At 45.3% G+C, this 23,005-nt stretch overlaps 2 protein-coding genes across 6 annotated transcripts in view; one reads left to right on the top strand and one right to left on the bottom strand.

The window, feature by feature from the left end:
• Window positions 1-7,906, bottom strand: part of EXOSC7 (exosome component 7) — a 29,302-nt gene extending 21,396 nt beyond the window's left edge. Inside the window, exon 1 of one of the 2 annotated variants that reach the window (XM_079933310.1) lies at window positions 7,838-7,906. In XM_079933310.1, coding sequence (XP_079789436.1) covers window positions 7,838-7,894 — 57 coding nt within the window. In that variant the 5' untranslated portion in view covers window positions 7,895-7,906. Of the gene's footprint in view, window positions 1-7,497; window positions 7,540-7,837 lie in introns of those variants that run through there. The other variant, XM_079933311.1, reaches the window with a different exon arrangement.
• A 12-nt stretch (window positions 7,907-7,918) lies between these two features.
• Window positions 7,919-23,005, top strand: part of ZDHHC3 (zDHHC palmitoyltransferase 3) — a 58,990-nt gene continuing 43,903 nt past the window's right edge. The window contains exon 1 of one of the 4 annotated variants that reach the window (XM_079933309.1): window positions 7,919-8,227. The gene's annotated coding sequence lies outside the window, so the exon portion shown is untranslated. Of the gene's footprint in view, window positions 8,228-9,511; window positions 9,662-23,005 lie in introns of those variants that run through there. The other 3 variants (XM_079933305.1, XM_079933308.1, XM_079933306.1) reach the window with 3 other exon arrangements.

Below are 23,005 nucleotides of genomic sequence, written 5' to 3'. Positions count from 1 at the left end.
ACAGACTGTTCAACTGACTCACTCCTTTCCCCCCAGAGAGAAATATGTGGTACAACAACTCTTTTTCTCTTAGTGATTCATCCAAATATTCTGTCCTCATAGGTAGTAACATTACTATTTTACAAATGAGGAAATGGAGACTCAGAGAAGTTAAGCGACTCACGTCCAAGGTCCCACAGCTAGGGACAGCAAAGCTCAGCTTCCAACCCAGGTCTGTCGGAGCACGAAGTCCAAACTACGTACCACTATACAGAACAGGCACACACAAACAAAATCTGAACAGACAAAATAAAAGAGGTCTCTTTCCGAATCTGCAATTCTGAAGTCACAAGAAGGATGGATTGTCAGAGATACAGGTACAACTGTCTTGGCTGTAGCCCTCCTACCCCCCAAACCCAATCAGATCTAGTCTGTAAATAGCTAAAAACAACTAACTGGTATCTTCTAAAAGATCTTCTAAAACAGGCATGCTCTAGAACAGGGTCAACAAAGTTAGGCCTGCAGGCCGCCTGTTTTCATAAGCCGTTCTACTGGAACACAGCCGTGCCCCCTCGCTTAGGTATTCTGTGGCTGCTGTCATACCACAGCAGCAGAGCTGAGGGGTTGAGATAGAGACCATATGACCTGCAGCCCCCAGATCATTACTATTTAGTCCTTCACAGGAAAAGTTTGCCAACCCCTGCTACAGAGGATGGGTTTCAGGGTGGTGTACGTACTGCCTGGCCTTATCCCCAGTTATTTACTTAACTCAATTATTTACTTCTATTGGTGTAACTCATAGATAACTATTTTATGCTGTGGTTGTAATCCAGTACTTCCATTATTTATCTTGTTGCTCCAAGTGTCCCAGATTTGGCCACTGGGAGCTCCTTTGGGTTGGTTCTTGCATTCTCTCAACATGTCTCCAATCTCTTCGGAGCACTTCTTTACTTCTGACAACAAAAGGTGTTCCAGCCACTTGTATTTTACCTGCCCCAGCCCTGGGATCAGCCCTTTTTCCAAAGAGCCCTGGTTCCCTTCATTGCAGAATAGTACTTAAAAACCAGGATCTGGGTGCTAAGTAGGTTCATTGCTACAGGGGTATCATTGCTTCTAGATCGTCTCAGTAGAACAGTGCTAGAAAATATACGTATGTGTACTAACCCACACACATACACACACCTATATTTATTTCTGTATCTATCCACATATCTGTTAAAAAGTCATGTGTTCATACTGAGAGTTGGTTCTAACCTACCTCCTTGTCTTATTTGTAACTTCTTTCTCAGACAGGGAGGAACCTGGCTCTCATTATCTACAATGTATTTATGTATTTGTTAAATCTCTGTATATACATAAAGTAGTTTCAGAATTACTACGCCATACCCCTGTGAAAAACAAATTTACTAATACAGTATTTGTGTAGAATTCTTTTTGTCTTTAGCCTTACAGCACCCACTCAAAATATTGTTTCCAGTTGTCTTTCCCCATCCTTCCTGTGCCTCTGTTACTCATCTGTACCCCTGTCAGTTCATTAGTAACTGCTGGGGTTCCATTTTGGGTCCCCTACATCCTGGCTACTTTTAATTACTATCACCAGGGCTCTAAGAGTCAAAGCTATCAGAGAAGGTATGCTCAGAGAAATGTCACTCACCCCTCATCCCTATTTTCATCCCCCCCCACCTTCCTACCCCCTCCCACCAGCGCCAGGCAGGTAACCAATCTCTTTAGTTCCCAGTCCATCTTTCATGTACTTCCTTTCCACAAATGAACAGATAAGAGTATTTTTAATATCCCTTATTTTCTTTTATAAAATATGGCATACTACCGATACTCTTTTACACGTAGCTTCTTTTTCTAAACAATTAACAATACATATGCAGGAAATCACTCCACATCAGCTCATAGAGATTGTCCTCATTCTCTGTAAACAATTTTTGAAAGCTCTTTCTTTCAGCAAAAAAATCATTAGCCTCATCAGATTCTCAAAGGGATTAATGCTTCTCAAAATATTGAAAACAAAAACCAAACAAACAAACCAAACAAACAAGCCACCACTGTTCTGAAGTATGTATCTGTCAGAGATTTATCTTTAAACTGCTTGGCTCACTGCATATCTGATTGACTTTTTTATTTTGAGAAATGAAAATACAGAAAAGGAAAACACTGAATACTCCCGCCACACAGTACCAACTACTACCATCTGTCGTGTTTGTTTCAACTCTTTAAACTCCTGTTAAAGGAGAGAAAATAAACATCCTAAATCAGGTTGAAGTCCTTTTGCAGCCAGTCGACTCCAAGACATCCCCTCCCAGCCATCCCCTCCCTGGAGGCAATCCCTATCTGAAGCCTGGGGAGACATGTTCTCGAAAAGCAACAGAATTTCAAGTCTAGAAGAATGAGTCTACTGAACTCTACAGAGTGAGTTCTCTTCCCTGGAGGATCCCAAAACTATATAACTGTGTCTCGTCACAACCCCACCTACCCCCACCCACATGAAAGCATCCTAGGTCAATCTCGGCTTGCCCCATCCCCCAGGTGTGCCTTGCTAGGAAGTGAACACCTGGCCCAGAAACAGCATTTACAATGAGTCCTTGGTGGATTGTACGTATGGCACAAGTGTGAGCAGTCACTAGGAGCATCAGTCATGGCCTCCAGGCCTGGTCCTGCCATTAACTAGCTGCTTGACCTAGGACTAACCCTAACCCTAACCCTAACCCTAACCCTTCCCCTCTAGACTAATTTCCTCATTTGTAGATGTAGAGATTGAATTCAACGGCCTCAAAGGTGCGTCTCTAATTCTGTGGATCTATAAATTAAAAGAGCCACAATTATTTGCAAGAACTAATAGTAGCTACTATTTAATGTGCATTTACTATCGACCAGATAACGTGCTAGGAACACTATACAGTTAACATGTTAAATCCTCGCAATAACCCTATAATGTAAGAGAGCAAATTTTCATTCCATTTTACAAATGGGGATCAGGTTGAAAGATGCTAAATGGCTGGCCCAACGTCATAGCCAGTAAATAGCACTTGAATTCCAAGCCAGAGCTCTTAACCCCAATTCCACAGTCTCCTGCATTCTAAAGAGTCTCTTCACTGTGCAAAGGAGGCAGCACAGGCCTCTCTCAAAGGACGAACTGGCTGGCTATACCAGTTCGTCCTAATGATGGTGATGACGACTCTGAAAGCAGGAAGGCCGCAAGGCTACAGGGCTTCCCACTATTGCTTTAAATTACCACTCACTCTAGTCACAACCCTTTGTAGTGACAACCCACTGTTCCAAAATGTGGCTGGAGGGGTGTCAGAAAACTGGGCCTCACCAGAGCTTGCCTTTCCAGCCTTTAAATCAGTCTCTGCCCCCTGGGGAAGGCTCAGTCAGGAAGGCTCGGGTGACAAGTAAGAGATAAACAAAAAAGCTACAAATTTCCGATAAACAAAAAAGCTACAAATTTCCCTTTCCAGGGACGCGTAAAGTATAATTTTTTTCATAGAAAAAAGCACACAACAGGAGAAAACAAAGTCCATGAATCACTGCACACAGGACTTTTTAAAAATCCACTTTTCCTCATAAAAGGCTTAGGAAGGGGCTTCCCTGGTGGTGCAGTGGTTGAGAGTCCACCTGCCGATGCAGGGGACACGGGTTCGTGCCCCGGTCCGGGAAGATCCCACATGCTGCGGAGCGGCTGGGCCCGTGAGCCATGGCCGGTGAGCCTACGCGTCCGGAGCCTGTGCTCCGCAATGAGAGAGGCCACAACAGTGAGAGGCCCGCGTACCGCAAAAAAAAAAAAGGCTTAGGAAATCGCTAAACCTGCTTGGCCTGGCTCAGAGCCTGACGCCCTACCATAATTTTTATTCATCTGTAGTACTCAGGAGCTAAGGAATCAATCCATGTGTGAACATTTAAACATGGGCTGCCCTGAAGTGAACGCTCCATTTAAAAAATCAATAGAGATGTCCACAGGTGACAGACCACACCAGGGAGTGGAACCCTGTTCTCAGCAGAGGGGACTGAGCACCTTTCTAGGTAAAGGGCTTCTGGATGCTAGGATGGCTCCTCGTGACTTTCAAGTTGTTACCTGTGTGATCACTACAACCCTGCTGGTTGGGTGTGGCACAGAGTCACCGCCAACCTATATTTAAAACTCTGCTGTTCCACGCCAGCTTTTTGACCTTGAGCAAGTTAGTTCCTCAACAGCTCTGAGTCTGTCTCTTTGTCTATAAAGCGGGAATAACCCCGACCCTACAGAGTTATAGGAGAATCCTCAGCACAGTGCAGCACACAGGAGTCCCTGCTCAGCAGCTCCTTCTGCTTCTGGCAGCACATATTAACTCACTGAATCCTCAAAAACAACCCGGAGAGAGGTTACAAATGAGGACATTGAGGCGCCAAGTTTAACCTCCTGTTTGTGACAGAGTGGCAGGACAGATGACCCAACCCAGAGTTGCTGTTCCTCACACCCGGGTAACACAGTCCTACTTCCTAATGGGAGTTGTCAGTTGGCTCTCCTAATCCAACACACTTGGGAGGATTTAGACTTAAAGTAGTCCTCTGAGGCGATGCTAACCACCTCCCACCTCCACTACCTTGCTTTGACTTGTCCAAGAGTGCAGAGCTTGCTGGAAGAGAACTGAGACCATACGGCCTCCCCTACTAGAAAGCCACCCTACTTTGGAAAGGGCCAGCTTTGCAGGCCCAGGCCCCAGACACAGCAGGCAAAACGAGATGTTGTCCTCGTTCCACTTTCCAAGCCTGTTGGGTGGGCCTGCATTCCTTTAGGATGGGATCCCACTCACCTTGCAAAGGGCCTGACCCAAAGGCATACAATCCAGAGAGTGGCCAGCTCTTTGGGGCGTGAAACTGATTCACTCCTTGGAATCTGATCTCTGATCTGGGAAATACTTGGGAGCGAAAGGGAGTTAAAGAGGAGCTGACAGGTCATGGTGTGGAGGGAGGCTGGAGAGGCCTCACAGAAGTAAAGGTGGGGGGATGGCATGTACCAAGGTGGAGGGCAGCTGGACAGCAAGCGGCTGCGGAGAAGTGAGACACTTCAGCAGAGAGAAGTAGGGCTGTCACCAGAGACGTAAAGACAGGCAGAGTCACACAGTCTATGTGATCCATGCTGGAGCCCTGAAAAGGCAGTGCCCCAGAGCTGCCTAGGGACTTTCCAGGCCTGGCCACAAATCCCCCTTGTCTTGAGACAATTTAACAATCTCTAGCCCTCCAAATCAAAAGAGCTTAAATCTCAACAGCCAGAGGCGGAACCCCACATGGGGTCACTAGGAAGGTTGCGGATATAGTATGGATGGTTCCGGACAAAGCCACACTTCCGATGGAAAAATCTTGACAGGGAGCCAACTTCTCTTCAGGGTTGACCACATGCCAGGTGGTCCATATTCTCTTTTCTCATCATTCCTCACAATCCCCTTCTGCTCCCAGATGGATATGTTCTCATTTTATACAGGGGGAGCTACTCAGGTAAGAATCACTCTTACTGTGAATGGTGGAGCCGGGAAAGGATCCCTGCTCAGTCTGACTCCAAGTCCTCACTCAAACAGACGCAGGAGGTCATGTGACCTTGTTAGGGGAACCACTGACGGAAACCGCCCACCCTGGCCAGACCTTATAGTAACCATTTGCATGAGTTATCTTACAACAGGAGGTCCTGGTAAGGAACACGGAACTAACAAGCTATCACCAACCGGAAGAATTCGGGAAGGGTCAAAAGGAGAGGGGACACCAGTCAATATGTCCTACCAACCTCCCAGAATCCTTCTCGCTGGAATCCATCTTGGCTGAGTGATGTACACGCCACCATGAAGGACCCTGAGTCAGAATGATTGGCCAGAGACAACCCAGAAACTAACTCCATCACCATAAAACCTGAGAATGCGAGCCACGTGGCAGAGCAGTTCTCCTGGGTTCCCTTACCCTACTGCTCTCTGCCCGGGTGCCCCTTCCCAATAAAGTCTCTTGCTTTGTCAGCACATGTGTCCCCTCAGACAATTCATTTCCGAGTGTTAGACAAGAGCCCACTCTCGGGCCCTGGAAGGGGTCCCCCTTCCTGCAACAACCTCAGGCAGGGGGGCAAAGATTTCTGCAGCAGACTCCAGGCTGGACCAGGCCAGAGGCTTGCCCATAGCCCAACGTCTGGTGACTGCATCAAAATCTCCCAACATTTATGAAAATACCCATTCCCAGGCCCCAGCCCCAGAGATTCTGATTCAGAAGGTCCAGGTAAAGCCCGCGAAGCTGTATTTTGTGAGTAAAAGGCGCTTCAAGGTTTCGGAATCACTGGGCTAAGACGGAGGTTAGCAATGTCTTTTCATGGAGGAAGCAGCACATATTTAGCTAGTTAAGCAAACTCCAAAAGAGGATTAAATGCTAATTCTGGATATTCTGACATCTGCCCCCAAATTCCTGAATATAAAAACCAGTTTGATACAAGTTAGTAAAACAAAAGTTGTACAAAGAAATGCAAAATAGGGTTCTAAAGAAACTGAGAACCAACGTGGGAAAAAGTACTACCTAAAAAGATAACAGTACAGCAATATATGTCAATATACTATTTAAGGTCTAGGAAAATGGTGGGGTTCAGAACTTGCCCTCCCCCTTATTTCCCCAACATGCTTTCAGAAGACAGAAGAAAGAGAAGTAGAAGTGGGGAGTCTCTCTGGCCTTTGCCTTTGAATCCCCATTTTAAAAAAGGGAAAGTGGCATGCAAGTCAAGGTGGGCTTTGCAATCAGAAAGATCTGGATTTATATCCCAGGTCCACTGTAATCAGAGAGGGTACGGGGCCCCGGAAAAAGAGAACCAGGCATGGCTTTCTGGACATAAGAGAAGCCATTTTAGGCCTAAGCATTGTTGTGATCTAAGCCTGACCATAATGCTTGCCCTTGAACAGGTCTCTGTAATCAATGATCTTGAGGGAAGTAAAGAATGCAGGAAAAAAGGAAAAGCAGTGAAGAAATAACAGTTGAGATAAAACAGAGCCCTAGTTTTTCCTCAAGGGATATACTTAACAATCTGATACAGATCTTTGACTTGTTATACAAGAACTAAGGCCCCCACCCAGCTAGAGGATGGTAACTACAGGATAAGACCCCAAGCTGGTCTCAACACGAGGAAGGATGATGTTGACCTTTATGACCTTCGGAGACTCCAATCAACTAAAGCTTGGAGTCTGTTAACCTTTGCCCCAATTCTATGCTAAATTCCCCTCTGCTCAAGCCCCCACATGAATATGCATGTGCCCTTAGCTTATTCTCCAATTTTGCTAATTGGATAGACACTGCTTTGGAAAAGATCCTCAGCGTCCCCTCACTTGCTGCAATTAACAAATCCTTCCTTCTCCCAATCTTTGGCTTGGTTGTGTCTTTTGGCTCGACACCCACCAAGCGGCAAACCCTGTTTTCGGGTAACACCACCACACACTTACTTTGTGACCTCAGACAACTGATTTAACCTCTCTGAGCATAGTTCCTTATATGTAAAGTAGAGATAATACTTACCTTCAGGACTGTTACAAAGATTCAATGGGATAAAAATTATGATAGAATATGTACCTAACAAAAATGGGACAGCTCAGCCTTCAAAGGCTGAGAGGGTCTTTAACAGAATCAGGGACTGCCCACCGCTTCCTACCCGGGTGTGGAACCTTGTAGACCCAGAAAGAAGCAAGTACAAATACAATCCTAAATGGATTCTCGCCGCCCGGTCCCAAATACACCCTCATTGCCGGCTTCGATCTGCACACGCCGGCCGCCGAGCGGTTTAATCACAAGGTAAACCCAGTCAGCCGCAGTCCTAGGGGAACCCGACGGCCGGCGCCGGTACCGCTGCTGCCGCTACCTGAACGCCATGCACAATGTACACCTTCTCCGCCTCACTCAGCGCCACAAACGCCATGCTGCCGAGCCTCCCCGCCGCCAGATGTCATCTGCCAGCGTCTCCCCCGCGGACCACGCCCCCTCCGCGCCCATGCGTCATCAGCCTGCGCGGCGGCCGCTCCAGCAGCCGCCGCCGCCACCACCGCCACCACCGCCGGGAGCTCGATGGGCTTCTCTTGCGCGCCGCCCTGTGTCTGGCCGAGTCCAGGGAGCCGCGGCGCCTCGTGCCGGGGAGCCATCGCTGCAGCCCGAGGCCGGATCGCGGGTCGGGGGCTGCAGGGGGAGCGACGGCGGCGGCGACAGCCGAGCCCCACCGGGGGCCTGGGACTGGGGAACTGCCTCCAGCTTCACGGTCAGTTGGGTGAGGAAACTGGGATTGGGTGAAAAAGCTGGGGTGAGACGAGAGGCACGGGCCGGGGCCGGAGCTGGAGGACTCGTAGTAGGAGAGACGTGCGGCGCAGTTTGCTCAGAGCTGAAGTTGAAGTAGCAGGTCGTGTGTGTTGAGAGAGACAGACAGACAGACAGACACAGACAGACTCACTCCGAGTGAGGGGAGGCGGACGTCGTGATTGGCCTGAGAGGCTGTCTCCTTGCTCTCCTTCCTACCCCCTGTCTTGCATTTCTCTGGTCCCTAGAATGGTGGTAAAGAAAGAGGCGATAAAGACCTCTTTAGGTCGTTCCCGGTGGGAAGGGTCTGGGCCAGAAGTGAATGCCCACTAGTCCCGAGGCGTCTTCACCCCAGGGATTCCCCCACCCCCACCCCCGCTCTCTCTCTGGGGCTGGTTGACCGAACGCTGACCCGGAACCTTTGCAGGATCCCCTTGCCCTGGGTGGCTGCCGGAGCATTGTCCCAAAGAGAGTAGGGGGGGAGAGTCTTGGTCGGCGCTGGCTGGGGGGCGCAGTGCCCAGGCGTCCCCAGCACTTCCTAGCAGTGACTAGTGATCGCTGGGAGCCGTGGACGAAAAAAATGCCAGCCCCGCTCGTGGCCACGTAAGAATGGGCCTCGAATATTCAGAAAGGATACCTGCAAGGTGAATGTGGGGTCACTGAAGGAGCCCATTAAGGCGGGGCTGACAGGGCACGAAAAAATTTTAAAGGGGCCACGTGGATAAATGGGGGAAAGTTAACCCCAAACGACAGAAACAAAGAGGGGGTCTGATGACTTTTCCAAATGCTCCATTTTTGAGGAACCTCCCTGTACTCAAAAGTGAAAGTAACCCTTGACAGCTTGATCATCCAAAGAACATTTGGGTTTTCTCAGATAGTAGCTCAAATACAGTTTCACACATAACTCTTGGGAGCTTAGCATAGATGGGCTTTGTGCTGGCTTTGGAACACTAAGACAAGTGGAGCACAACTTCTGCCCAGAGAAGCTCCCCAGGCAGAGGGGAAGGACCCAGGGCCAGCATAACCACAGAACATGGTGGTTAAGAGCTATGACAGTGGCACTAGTGAACACAGTGGGATAGGGAGGTCAGTCCGAGGAGGGTATGGAGAGGAAGTACCTGCCCACATTCTTAAGCACTAAACTGCTGAGCCCCAAAATAGATGATCACTTCTTAGTAGACTGGACATTAGTTGTTTCTGATGTCTCTACATAATTCTCTGCAGGTGCACCTACAGGGAAGACATCCTGCATTGTTGAACTTTGCCCTCCAGGGAATCTAGGAGAGGTGAAACTGGAAGTGTTTCCTCCCTAACGAAAGTACAGGTGCCCCCACCTGTTGTGGCACATAGATGCCTTTGTGTGTGGTTGGACGCCTGGATTCTAGAGAGGACCTCCGTGGTGAGATAACAAGGGACTGCTGTTGTTAGAAATGGTATTTGCGCTAGAGATTGCTCAGAAAGGAGAGACCCTGGATGAGGAATTTTAGTAGCTAGGATATCTAAGAAGATTGAGGGTTTAAAAAGTGGCAGTGAATAGATCAGAAAAGACACTGAAAGAAAATTCTGAGTTTGGATACCATGGAATCATCTTTATATAAAGATTCATCTTTCAATGAATCTTTTAAAATATAAAACATACATTTGAAGTGTTCCCCTGATAATTGACTAAGTTTCTTTGCTGGAGAAGGGTTGGCAGTATTTGCTAAATAACATTATGAACAATGTCTGACATGTTAGACAAAGTAGATATAAGAGGTGTAAACAGTAGAATGTTCATTTAAAATTCTCTACTAAAACAATGACACCTTCACTAATTGTTTTGCTTGAATGCAGCCAGAACATTTTTATCACATATGTTGTGATAATGTGTTAGACATTTCAAAAGCCTATAAATCCAGAGTTCTTTTTGGTTTACTGAAGCAATTCAAAGATTATATGTTTGCCAGAAAATCAAAACACCAAGGATGGCATATTATTCTGTTAACCTGCTTGTTTTCCCATCACTGTCAGATTCTTTTGGAGGCATACTGATTTATAGGTCTGTCTGTTCTAAATCTCTGTACGCTTATTAATTTTATCTAACAGTAACTTAAGTATAATAGTGCTTATTATGTGCCAAGCACTGCTCTAAAGCACTTTACAAAGACTAACTGATTCAGTCCTATTAACAATAGCCCTGTGAGGCAGGTACTATTATCCTGTTTTACAGATTGGGAAACTGAGGTGCAGAGAGGCTGTCTTGACCAAGGTCTCAGGTCACACAGCTAGTAAGCGGTAGAGCCAGGATTTGAGACCAGAAAACCTAGCTCCCATACCTGCCTTCCTAACCATCCCCTTATGTAGCTGTCCCCTTTCATTTCATTCACCAGAGTATTTGAAGGAGGCCTGTGTTTGTTGTGGAACTGGTAAAGCCCTATAAGTTATAGTTAGTTTTAATTCCAAAAGCAAGGAATCTGTTCCTTTTTCTAGAGGAACATTGAACGTGGTGCTGATGGGAAGCTCATGTGTCTGTTTCAGCCAACTCTTTTAGGTAAGGGAAAAGCTTACATATAGACCAAGTGGAGCTTAACTCAAAGTACCCGAGATCCCTCAACGGCAGAGAAGCCCAATGGATCAGGTACAGAGGGTTGAGATAGGCATGGAGACCCAGATTCCAACCACGTGCTTAGTCCCAGAATAGACCTCTAGAAGCTCTTCAAACAATCAGGAAGTATTTGTTTGCATGCCTTTGTGTCCCTAGTGTTCTCGTGGGCCTGAAGAGATAAGAAACTGAAAACACACACCTGCCTAAAAGGAGTTTAAGATTTCTTATAACTGCGGAGCCCAGGTTCTTGAACTAGTACGTGAACAAGACAAAATAAAGTGCTCAATTGAGACACGTGGTACTTAGATGAGAGGCCGGCCTATAATAAGGTGCTAATTGTGCAGGCCAGGCATCAAGAGCAACAGGTAAAGAGCTGCTGCTAGCCACTGGCAGATAACAGTGACATTACACAGAGTAAATCTGTCCCACCTAGCCTTGGTTAATTAAAGCAAAAACAGTCAGTTACAGGAGAGCTTGGGGCAGTGCTGAGTCCGTGGTGCTGAAGTTGCAGAGAGCTCTCGAAGGAGACCTCTTAAAAGCCCAGCAAGGGAACATTTTATTCCCAGTCTTAAACACGGGTAGCCAAGTTTTAGGCCTTTTCCTTTGCGTTCTCACAATTAGCCCAGCACCCCAGAAAAGCAAAAGTGAGCTGTTGTTTTCCCTATAGATCCGTTTCCTTTAAACACTTTGCATTTGTCCTGCCTGTGCCTTGTCTTAAAGAATACTCGGTATAAATAACCTGTCATAGTCAGGCCAGCACGTCTGTCTGTCTTGTCATTCTAGAAATCATAACTTCTGGTTCCAGTGATAGAAAAATTGATGGGAATACATAGGTAAAGCTTATTCTCATTTAGAGGAAGGGTCTTCACGTGTGTTTCATTCTGAGCGAATGGCAGGGTGCTTCCTATGTCTTTCATTAGGGCATGTGTGAGAAAAGGGCATCACATGTCCTGATTAGCAAATCTGGAAGTATTTAAACACATACACACCCCGATAGCCATAGAAAGTAGCAGAAGCTGAAGCAGCAGTGAAGGTGTGATGTCTGGCTATTGACCTTTTGGGGGAAATAAGAAGGCTAATGCCATGCTGCCTCGAATTTCTTCCTGTTTTCTGCATTTTAAAATCATTTGCCTTCCTCCTCAAAAGCAGATTTCCAGAGACAAATGGCCAGGTTATTGCTGACTTTTGACTGTGTCGGTAAGAAGACTACCTTGCATGTCCCACCTAATTCAGCCATTCATCCAGGCAATGTGAGGAAACACCAGGAAAACTCCCTCTTTTCATAGTTTCTTCCAAATTGTAACATTCCTGGTAACATTCCATTGATTGAACTCTTTGGATTTTCTGGTCTACCTGAGACATGAATATCTCCTGTTCAGGGTCAGTGGGGATGGAATGCCTTGGGGTACGATTGATTTTTCACCTTAGGACAATGGCCCTAGTGGGACAAGTACAGTTCTGGCCGCAGTTCTGTTGCAATAAGTTTTGACTTTGTACAAAGTGTGCGTTTCTAACCCAAGAAAGAGTAGCAGAGAATCTAGAAAGGCAGGTTGGCTAGGAAGATAATGATCTATGGTGGAAAGACTATTGGGCATCTATTCCAGTGATCTAGACTTTGCCACTAACTTGCTTTGTGACTTTGAGTAAGTCAACCTCTCTAAACCTCATTTTACACGAAAATGCCTATCTTACCAGGTTATAGAAGTCACAGTAGATCTTGGATATAGAGACATTTAAACACTGAAAAATGGTCATGTTTAACTTTGGACTTTAAGACTTCTCTCTTTTACCATTTTGTAATATTTGATGTATTTTGATAGTGCTTTTCCCTCTCTGCAAAACATTAAATGAAAGAACAAAGGAAGTGGTAATTACATGCCATACTTCATTGAAAAAATTGAACATGCTCAGGAAAATTGCTAACAGACAACTGTTTCTTTTTGAATATTAACAAAAAAATGGGGAAAGAAAGTTAAAGGATACTTTTGATAATAAAAAAATCCAAGAAATTAACAAAGATGTTGAATTTGTTTCTGAGAACAGAGGAATCAGAATCTCAGCCCTGCAGAGGACTTTAGCAATCAGCTCAATGTTCCCTCTTGTTTTATGGGTGAGGAAACTGAGGCCCATGGAGGGTAACTGTCTTGCCCCAAATCATGAGGTTAGTGAGCAGCAGGGTGGGGAGTAGAATTCTGGCCTCTTGACTCCAAGCCCAGTCTTCATTCTGCTTAGCACTAGTCTCCCATCTATCTCCAAAGGCCTCTAACAGATGCCTCGCCTGGCAGGTGGGGGCTGTGGACTTGTAGAGTCTCGTTTCCTTGGGCCCAGGTTCCTCCCAAGGCTCTGCTCTTGCATTGCCACTTACAGGGCCTGCCTGAGGTGAGTGGGATCAACAGGGACCTGAAAGCAAAATGGGTCCCCTCCTTGAAGCCTGGTACAGTTGTAGTAACTGGTTCTCTCTTCTCCTTCCCTAACTCCTCTTTCAGATCCCTCTAAGCCCTTTTGCTTTTAGTCCCTAAGAAAGCCACGCTCTTGCCTGGGTGATGGCATAGTGGCTGCATATCTGCACATAGCACAGTGTGGGGCCAGGTGCCATTTTCAGCCTTTGCTGGTTGGTCTCTGCCTAGCATGGGTGGGCTTTCCCTCAGAAAAAGCAGCGTGCTGGAACTTGGCCCTACAGGAAATGTTCCCCAGCAGAAGCAGATTTTAGGGATTCAATCTTTGGGTGACCCTCCTGGCTGAAGCTTCACAGCCCTCCTGCTTCCTAAGTTAAGGCAGGATCAGTCTTCTGAATGGTGGCTGGTGTTCAGCCAGGGCCCCAGCTTAGAGCACAAAATGCTTAAGTTCAGGTCTGTGATCTATGAACAGCACTGCATGTGGCCCACCCGAGAGTGCCATCTCTGGGTGACCATGTGTGGGCAAGAGATTCAAACAGTAAGTAAGCCAAGGTCACTGGTAGAAACATCAGCACCCTTCCCCCTTTTGTTTCTAGTTAATGGGCAAAGTTAATGATTGTAGTGAGTAGTTAAAGCTAGGCTCTGGAATGAGAGCAGGCTTGGGAGTGTATCCTGTCTCCACTGCTTCCTAGCAGTATGAACATAGGGTAACCTTTCCATGCCTCAGTTTCCTCACCTCTAAAAGGGGGTGGGAAAGTGAGGACTTATCCTACAAGGTCGAGTAGCTATGAGGATAGAGCAGGATGAGGTGCGTCTAGCATACAGCCCAGTATAGTAGACCTTCAGTAAGAGTCAGGGCCCCGCTCCACGTTGGGTGTGCCCTGCGCTGTGGCAGCTGCCAAGCAGAAGGCATCTTGGAACCTACTCCTGACAGAGGCCGGGGGCAGTTTAGTGTCAGGTGAGATCATGCACCTGATTAAGTGCATGATAAAGGGTTCCATGTACTATAAAGGGTTCCATGTACTATAACACTTGTTGACAAACATTAATTGAGTAGCTAAATCAGTGACATATTGTTGCCTTTTTAAAGAGTTTCCTGCTGGGTTGCAGACTTCCTGGAAGGAGGAGTTAATGTAGGGAGATGGCCGCATAAGCAACAAGAGGATACCATCCTTTAGACCTAGATAGGAAGTTAGCCAGCTCGCTAACCATTTTATGGAAATCAGCTGACTCCTTGAGTTTCATTTCTTTACCCATCTGTAGAAGAGGCTGGACCAGAGTTTGGAAGAGGTCAGCTAGTCCCTATGGTGTCTTCCCGAAAGGCCGTGTTTTTTGAGGGCCCTAGTGTGTGAGGTGGCCTGGTGGGTGCTGTGCTCCATTAAAGAGGAAGCCACCAGCAGCAAAATGGCTCATAGAAGAAAGAATGCTCCTTCTTTTTTTTTTCCCCCAAAGAATGAGTATTATAGGCTCCCAGGAGCGGAAGCAAAGTCTGCTTAGAGTCCTTTTCTAAGGTTTTTAAAAAAGAGTCACAAAGTTTAGAGAACTAGGCCTCCCCACTTGAGAGATGAAGACATTGAAGCTAAGTTGAAGTGACCTCTCCTTAGGTCCATGAATTGTGTGTGAGGGAGCAGGAAGCAGAGCTCGTGTTTCCTGCTTGGTCATTCCTCCTGTCCCCCTCTTGCAAAACAAAGAAAGAAAGAAAGAAAGAAAAAGCAGCCATGTGCGGTGCTCAGAATGTGGTCTGTGGCGGCAAACAGAGCTGGTTTTGGATCCTGGCTTTATCTGATCTAGGGAATATTATTAAGACCCTCTATACCTCACCTTTTCCGTCTTTACAATGAATAATAAAAGCTACTGTGCTAAGTTGTTGTGAGAATTTAGAGGGGCTGCTTTGTGTACATCCTCAGTCTTAATGGGCATTCAGTTAATGATAGTGCCCATCTCCATTCCTATAGCAGCACTGCATGTTCTAGGCAAAATCTCAGATGCCCTTGGATTTCCTCATCTGTAAAGCAGAAGAGTTTGACTAAAACCTATTAGATGGTCTTTAAGGTTCCTTCCCACTCTAAAATTCTGACTCAGATAGTGATTGTTTTTTACCAGTTAATCTTATGCGTGGTCTTGTTTTAATTTTTTTCTCATTGTTGCAACATATGATAAAGCACGCTCATAAAAAAGGATGAATGTGTTACCCAAACGAGTGGTAGTTTCTACTGATCCCCAGTGTTTGTGACATATGTCATCCTATATGTGGGTGTGTATTTTTTTTAATAGATCTAGAAAGCTAGGAGGTGGTAAACTGCCAGTTGTAGTACTGTAATAGTCAGTTGTAGTAAATGGAGGAACCGTTAGCCTACATGAGCTTCCAAATCCCCAAACTTTTTTCTGAAATGGAGACTCATTGTTAGGAATCTGAGTTTGCACATGAGTGGGTTTTATAGGAAGGTGGCTTTTATAGGAAGAAGGCAAATTTCGCTTACTGACCACTTGCAGGTTCCCTCAGTGAATTTTAATATATATAGGATTTGGTTTGGGCATGTGATATCTTCCTTCCTTCCTCCCTTCTTCCCTCCCTCCCTTCCTTCCTTTCTTTTTTCCTGTTTTTTGTTAAAGGTTAAGTATGACAGAGACAGCAAGCAGGCAGAGGGAGACAGACCCTGTTGTAGAGAGAGGCACAATGTAGACTCCTTGGTAAAGATCTTCTAGCACAGGCCAGCAGCTCTGCCTGTCTGGACACCTTCCTTGCCTGGCAAGGTGTGGTGCAGAGGGTAAGATAAGGCACCTTTCCTTTGGACCACACCCTTACCTTTTGGAAAGAGTTGAGTGACTCATTCTGGTTTTTTATGAAACATTTCAAACATAGTGATTCATGGTTCATTCTCTCTTTCTGAGAATCATCTAAAAATAGGTATGAAATTTACAATCCTTTTGGATCCTTACACAAATTAAGAGAATTGTAACTCAGATAAATTCATTTTTTGCTAGATCCGATTTATTTCCAGAGCTTCCAGGGAATGGGCCATTTATTCATCTGTAAAGCTGTAGGGCTGGTTTGTGAATACTTGAAGTCCATCACCCTAAAACTTGAGAAGTTCTGAATCTATACAGTGCCAAGATCTGCTTGTATGTTGTGCATGAATGCATGTGTGGATGTGAGAATGTGAGTGGGTGTGCTGTTTTAGGAAAGTAATCTTCACAAAGTCCTTTGAGATGCCTTTAAGGACTTGGTTTTAGATCTAGCTGAGCCACCCATGACTTTAGTGTAGTATCTTGTCTCAGGAAAGCAGCTGGCAATCTGAGAAGATCTGGGATTCTTGGGACATTCGCTGGATTGAGAACAGTGGGTTTTGGGGATTCTAATACATCCAGTACTGAACTTTTATGTGGTCGTGCCTTTGAACCTTGTTCATGAAGCACGGACTTTTGGTCAACTTTCTTAGGCCAGGTGATGGATTTATAAGGGTTTGCCCCTCACTCAACAAGTAATGATTAACTACAGTCACTGTAGCTGGATTCTGCCCATCACTAATTGTCAACACTAGGCTAGGAGGCTAGGCTGGCCAACAACCACCTATGGGCCATAGTGGAATGGGGCCTCTGAGCTTCGCCTTAGAATCACCACTTTCAAACCCTTTCAGTTGCCCAGCCATGGATAGGCAGCATGGGAATTGAGTCATAAGTGATGTACTGCAAGGCCAATCCAGAACCCCAATCCCTGGGGCTCACAGGACTCTAGATGGAACTTCACTAAATACATTTTTGTCTGCTTATCTGGATTAGTGGAAGGGCCTGACTGTGGTCAGGCATAATGAAGCACGTGTGTTATAGGTGAATCTGGAGGCAATTCTCTGGACCAGAAGCAGTGGCGTTTTTTGGAAGTTAGCACTGATTTCAGTCATTTCTTGGTTTTTGCTTCTGAAACTCTAAGAAGGAAGACTAGATGGTTTTCTTAGACTTCCAACACCCTACTCCCCACAGAGCTCAGGTTGTCATTCTGGACACCATCTCTGCCTTATCATCAGGATCACCTTCTCTAGGGAGCTCCAGAACACCTCTGATCCTGTGCATCTCTTTCTCCTATAGTTTTACCAGATTGGGAGCTGGGAGAGGGAAGGGCAGGGCCTGACCAGGGCAGCACACACACATTATTGTCATCCCTGGGTGTGAGTGCCCTGCACAGTTCCTTGTGTTTAGCGGCTGTTTCATGCATGTCTTTTTGAGTTGAATTGAAGAGAGGGGGCTTGAGAAAGCAAACAGGTCAAGGGCATGGGATGAAGAAGGTAGGGAGGGAAACTGGAGGAGGCTGCCCCACTGTGGTATGAGCGGGCTGGCAAGAGTGGTATTGAGGCTTCTGGGACCGACCAACCTCCCTGTGGACCTGCCCCAGAGGCTGAGCAGCCAGTTCTGCGCACCTCCTCTCACGCAAGGACTCATGTCAGGAGTAGGTCCTTGGCAAAGAGCCTCAACCCCAAGGATTGGAATTTCCCTAATTCGAAAAGGAAAAGTGGTCAATATTTGCCTTTTCTGTTTTTGCTACTAGGGACAGAGTGAAGGGAATTTGTACAGTTTGTTTCAAGGTGGGTTTTCCCCCATATTCCTCAGATTTTCAGTTGGCTAATGTAAGGAAAGCTACTTCCATTGCTTTTGGGGGAGCTGGGTTAGTTAAGTACATTTTTAAGAGCAGCGTGCCTTCCTTGGTTTTGATTGGACTCTTTGAAGCTCTGAAGCGTGGATTGGAACATGCTCTTCAGTTCAGCCCTTAGTGTCTGGCTCTGCCAGACACCCTTGGCTGGGTTCTTTCCCAGATCACAGGCTCTCACTCACCAGTGAGGGGCAGTGGGAAAACACAGCTCCTCTGTCCACCCTTTGGTCTCACGTGGTCTGAGTGTGGAACATCTGGAAACTTGAGTAAGAGTCACAGTCCACCTATTTCACAATCCTATTGGGGGCACCCTTCGCCGTCTAAAGTATGACCACAGCCCTGAAAGTAATCAAACAAGGGCTCCAAGAGGTGGGCCGGGGAACACAAAGCTCGTGGCATTTTACTCCTGTATTCATGTAATGAACACAGATAGTACGTGGCTACTACGTGCCAGGCACTGGCTAATGAAAAGACAGGGCTCCCAGCCCTCAAGGACTGTGTGGTAGGAGAACATAGCTGGTGTTCCCTAAAGGTCAGTTACCTAAAATGAATACCTTCCTTTTACAAACAAATCTAACAAGATTTAGTTTTATTTGCTTTTCCAGTCCACAGCCAATTAGCAGTAGTAAATAGAGGGTATGTTGGGAAGATTGGTAGCTGTAGACACAGAAATGACAGCCAGGAATGGAGGAGGAAGACAAAGAACCACACAAAGGAGATGCCAGAATTAACAATTATAATAGTCTGCACAGGCCAGTTGGTGTGAGGCCGAGAGCCCAGTGATTCTCTGTACCCCCTGAGGACATTACCTAACACACTCCATTAATTGATGTTCCTGGTAATGACTCTAAATCATTCCGAAGAAATGGATGGTTATTGTACTTAAGACAGGAAGAGCTATAATATCCCTTTTTTGTTGTTTTTTGTTTTACTTTTTAATATTTCCAATTTAACCATCCAAATTGTTAAAATGTGTTTCTGCTTAGGAATAAGCCACAGTTACCTGGGAAATTTGCTTATGTGGAAGGGCCTATTCCTCAGGAAAACCACACGTATGAAACACAACTCAAGTTTAGTCAACTCATTGCCGTATGTACAATCAAGAATGAGCAATTGTCAGAGGACAGATAGAATACAGTCAGCTACTGTGAAGATACACCATGAGCATAATGTGATCACTGGAAGTATATAAACAAGAGCATTGCTCTAAAATTTATTTTCAGTGATTATCCATTTCTGAAAACCACACAGTTTATGATAATTGAAGAACAATGGAGTACACAGGTTGTGGTGAGATGACCCTCAGGCAGCAGATGACAGGAGGATACACTGCCACAGACGTGGGTTGGGGTGGGGTGAGTCGTCACTGACCATCTAGGTCACACTGAGCTGTTCTGCAGGGGAAGCAGGCAGACCTCAGAGATGTTGCAGGTTCAGTTCCAGACCACCGCAATAAAGTGAAAATTGCAATAAAGCAAGTCACATGAATTTTTTTTTTTACAATAAAGCAAATCACATGCATATAAAAGTTATGTTTCTACTGTAGTCTACTGGGTGTGCAATAGCATTATGTCTAAAAAACAACATACCTTATTTGTTTGTTTGCTTTTGTTTTTTTGGCTGTGCCACATGGTTTTCGGGATCTTACTTCCCTGACCAGGGATCGAACCCGAGCCCATGGCAGTGAAAGCGCCAAGTCCTAACACCAGACTGCCAGGGAATTCCCATATACCTTATTTTAAAAATACTTTAATGCTCAAAAATGCTAACCATCGTCTGAGCCTTCAGCAAAAGCTGTTGGAGAGTCTTGCCTTGATGTCTGCAGACTAGTCAGGGTGGTGCTGAAGGCTGAGGTGGCAAAATAAGACAGCAGTGAAATTTGTGGCATTGATTGACTCTTCCTTTCAAGAACAGTTTCTCCATAGCGTGCAATGCCGTTTGATAGTATTTTACACGTAGTAGACCGTCTTTCAGAATTGGACTCAATCTTCTCAAACCCTGCTGCTGCTTTATCAACTAAGTTTATGTACTATTCTAAGTCCTTTGTTGTCATTTCAACAATCTGCACAGCATCTTCACCAGGAGTAGATTTTATCTCAAGAAACTACTTTCTTTGTTCATTCATAATAAGCAGCTCCTTATCCATTCAAGTTTTATCAGGAGGTTGCAGCAGTTCAGTCACATTTTCAGGCTCTACTTCTAATTCTGCTTCTCTTGCTGTTTCCACCACATCTGCAGTGACTTCCTCGAGGCACTGAAGTCTTGAACCCCTCAAAGTCATACATGAGGGTTAGAATCACCTTCTTCCAAACTCCTGTTAATGTTGATATTTTGACCTCTTCCCACCAGTCACAAATTTTTTTTTTTTACATCTTTATTGGAGTATAATTGCTTTACAATGGTGTGTTAGTTTCTGCTTTATAACAAAGTGAATCAGAGAGTGGCATGGACAAATGTTCTTAATGGCATCTAGAATGGTGCATCCTTTGCAGAAGGTTTTCAATTGACTTTGCCCAGATCCATCAGAGAAATCACTGCTTATGGCAGCTGTAGTCTTATGAAATGTATTTCTTAAATAAGACTTGACAGTCAGAATGCCTTTTTGATCTGTGGGCTGTAGAATGAATGTTAGGTTGGCAGACATGAAAAAAACATTAATCTAGTTGTACATCTCCATCAGAGCTCTTGGGTGACCAGGTGCATTGTCAATGAGCAGTACTATTTTGAAAGGAATATTTTTTTTCTGAGCAGTAGGTCTCAACAATGGGCTTAAAATAGTAAACCATGTTATAAACAGATGTGCTGTCATCTAGACTTCGTTTCCATTTATAGAGCACAGGCAAGAGTAGATTGCGCATGATTCTTAAGGGCCTTAGGATTTTCAGAATGGTAAATGAGCATTGGCTTCAACTTCGAGTCACCAGCTGCATTAGAGAGTCCGCCTGTCCTTTGAAGTTTTGAAGCCAGGTAGTGACTTCTCTCAAGCTATGGAAGTCCTAGATGGCATCTTCTTCCAATAGAAGGCTGTTTTGTCTACATTGGAAATTTGTTCTTTAGTGTAGCCACCTTTCATGAATTATCTTAGCTAGATCTTCTGGATAACTTGCTGGTGTAGCTTCCGTGTCAGCACTTGCTGCTTCACCTTGCACTTTCATGTTATGGAGATCGCTGCTCTCCTTAAACTTCATGAACCAAACTCTGCTAATAAGCTCAGACTTTTCTTCTGCAATTTCCTCACTTCTCAAAGCCTTCACAGAACTGAAGAGAGTTAGGGCCATGCTCTGAGTTAGGCTTTGGCTTAAGGGAATATTATGGCTGGTTTGATCTTCTGTCCAGACCGCGAAAACTTTCTCCACATCAGCAATAAAGCTGTTTCGCTTCCTTATCATTCGTGTGTTCACTGGAGTAGCACTTTTAATTTCCTTCAAGAACTTTTCCTTTGCATTCACAACTTGGCTAACTATTTGGTGCAAGAAGCATAGCTTTTTGGACTGTCTCAGCTTTTGAAATGCCTTCCTCACTAAGCTTAATCAAATAGTAACGTCAAAGATTGCTGATTGCAGATCACATAACAGTATAATAACAATGAAAACGTTTGAAATATTGCGAGGATTACCAAAATGTGACAGAGACAAATGCTGTTGGAAAAATGGCACCAATAGACTTGCTCAGCACAGGGCTGCTGCAGACCTTCAATTTGTAAAAAAGTAGTATCTGCAAAGCGTAATAAAGTGAAGAGAAATAAAATGAGGTGTGCCTGTATTTATTTGGTGGGTGACAACTACCTAGAACCAGCAAACTTCTGTAAAGAGCCAGAGGAAATACTTTAGGCTAATGGGTCTTTCCATCACAACTATTCAACCCTGCAAAAAAGATATAGAGAATATAATATGTGTAATCGAATAGTATGGCTGTGGTCCAATAAAACTATTGGTTTAGAACTTAAATAGCAATCGTGGGGACATAGATGATATGCATACAAATCAGTATGGCAGCAGGAAAAAGAATGCTTGCATTTGGAGGTTGTCAAAATGTTGAGCTTCCATCAGCTTTTGAATCATAATGGGATTTCAGCTTTTCGTTCGTTTGGTTTTGTTTGTACAGAGTTTAGAATTTTAGAATTTGCTTGCCATAGGTCAGGTCCCAGATGTCCCCAGTTTTCAGTCTCCTGCTGTCCTTCTCTTTGGTGCTTCAGAAGGTATCCCTGCATCTTTTAATGCCTCTAGGTTGTCCCTGGCAACACTAATTGCCACTATCTTGTGAAGAGCACAAGGTTGCTCTATTGGAAAATTCTGGTTGAATGTGATAGTCACTCTGAGTATTTTTTGAGTCAGTGTTCCTTTGGACAAGCACACAGTACACATTTAACTGCCTTTCAGCCATTAATTCTCTGCCACCATGGGAGGGGAGGCCTTGGCCTTATTCTTTCATTATTAGTCACTGCAAGTTTTGATTCCAGAATGTCTATCATTTGAGTAGTAGTTACTGATCTGCCCTCTCAGCTTTCTGGACACATCCTTACTTTTCATGACGCTACTGTAGTCACTTCAGATCCTCTTTCTTCGTTGGGGGTGAGGGCAGTGGAGGAAGGAGGAAAATTGGGCAAAGGGTAAGGATAACCCAGTACAACCATTGAAAGCTTGCCCTTCCCCTTCAGAGCTGCAGTCTTCAGAAAAGCACACAGCCAGTGCTGCTTTTGAGTGATTTCCTGTGCTGTGAAGTGATCTGAGTTCTCAAAAGACTGAGATGTTGCTTGCCTGCATCATAGACTGTGCTCCGGGTGGTTTTCCCATGGCCCCTACATCTGAGAGAGAACTGGAGCCATCGCGGTTTCTGAGAAACCTGGTTGGTGAAACGACAGGCCCCAGAGTTTAAGATAAAGAACTGGAGCAGGGGAATCTAGACTGACATGTCTTGCAGCATGTGCCGTGGACAGAGAGACTTCAGTTATCGCGTCTTAGTGATTTCATTGCTCTCTCCAGAGACTCAGCTGCAGCTGTGAGGAAGAAAGGCTGCGTTGCTCAGCACTTGCTTCTGAAGTAACTGACGTCTTTCCTAGAGAGAAGACGTGCACACCGCCTGTGATGTGTGCAGGGTCTTGCGGTCGACAGCACGAGTAAC

This window comes from Stenella coeruleoalba (assembly GCF_951394435.1).
Source record: "Stenella coeruleoalba genome assembly, chromosome: 10".
Taxonomy (NCBI): Eukaryota; Metazoa; Chordata; class Mammalia; order Artiodactyla; family Delphinidae; genus Stenella; species Stenella coeruleoalba.
The sequence above is the reverse complement of the archived record's forward strand: the minus strand, read 5'-3'. Positions and strand labels throughout refer to the sequence as shown.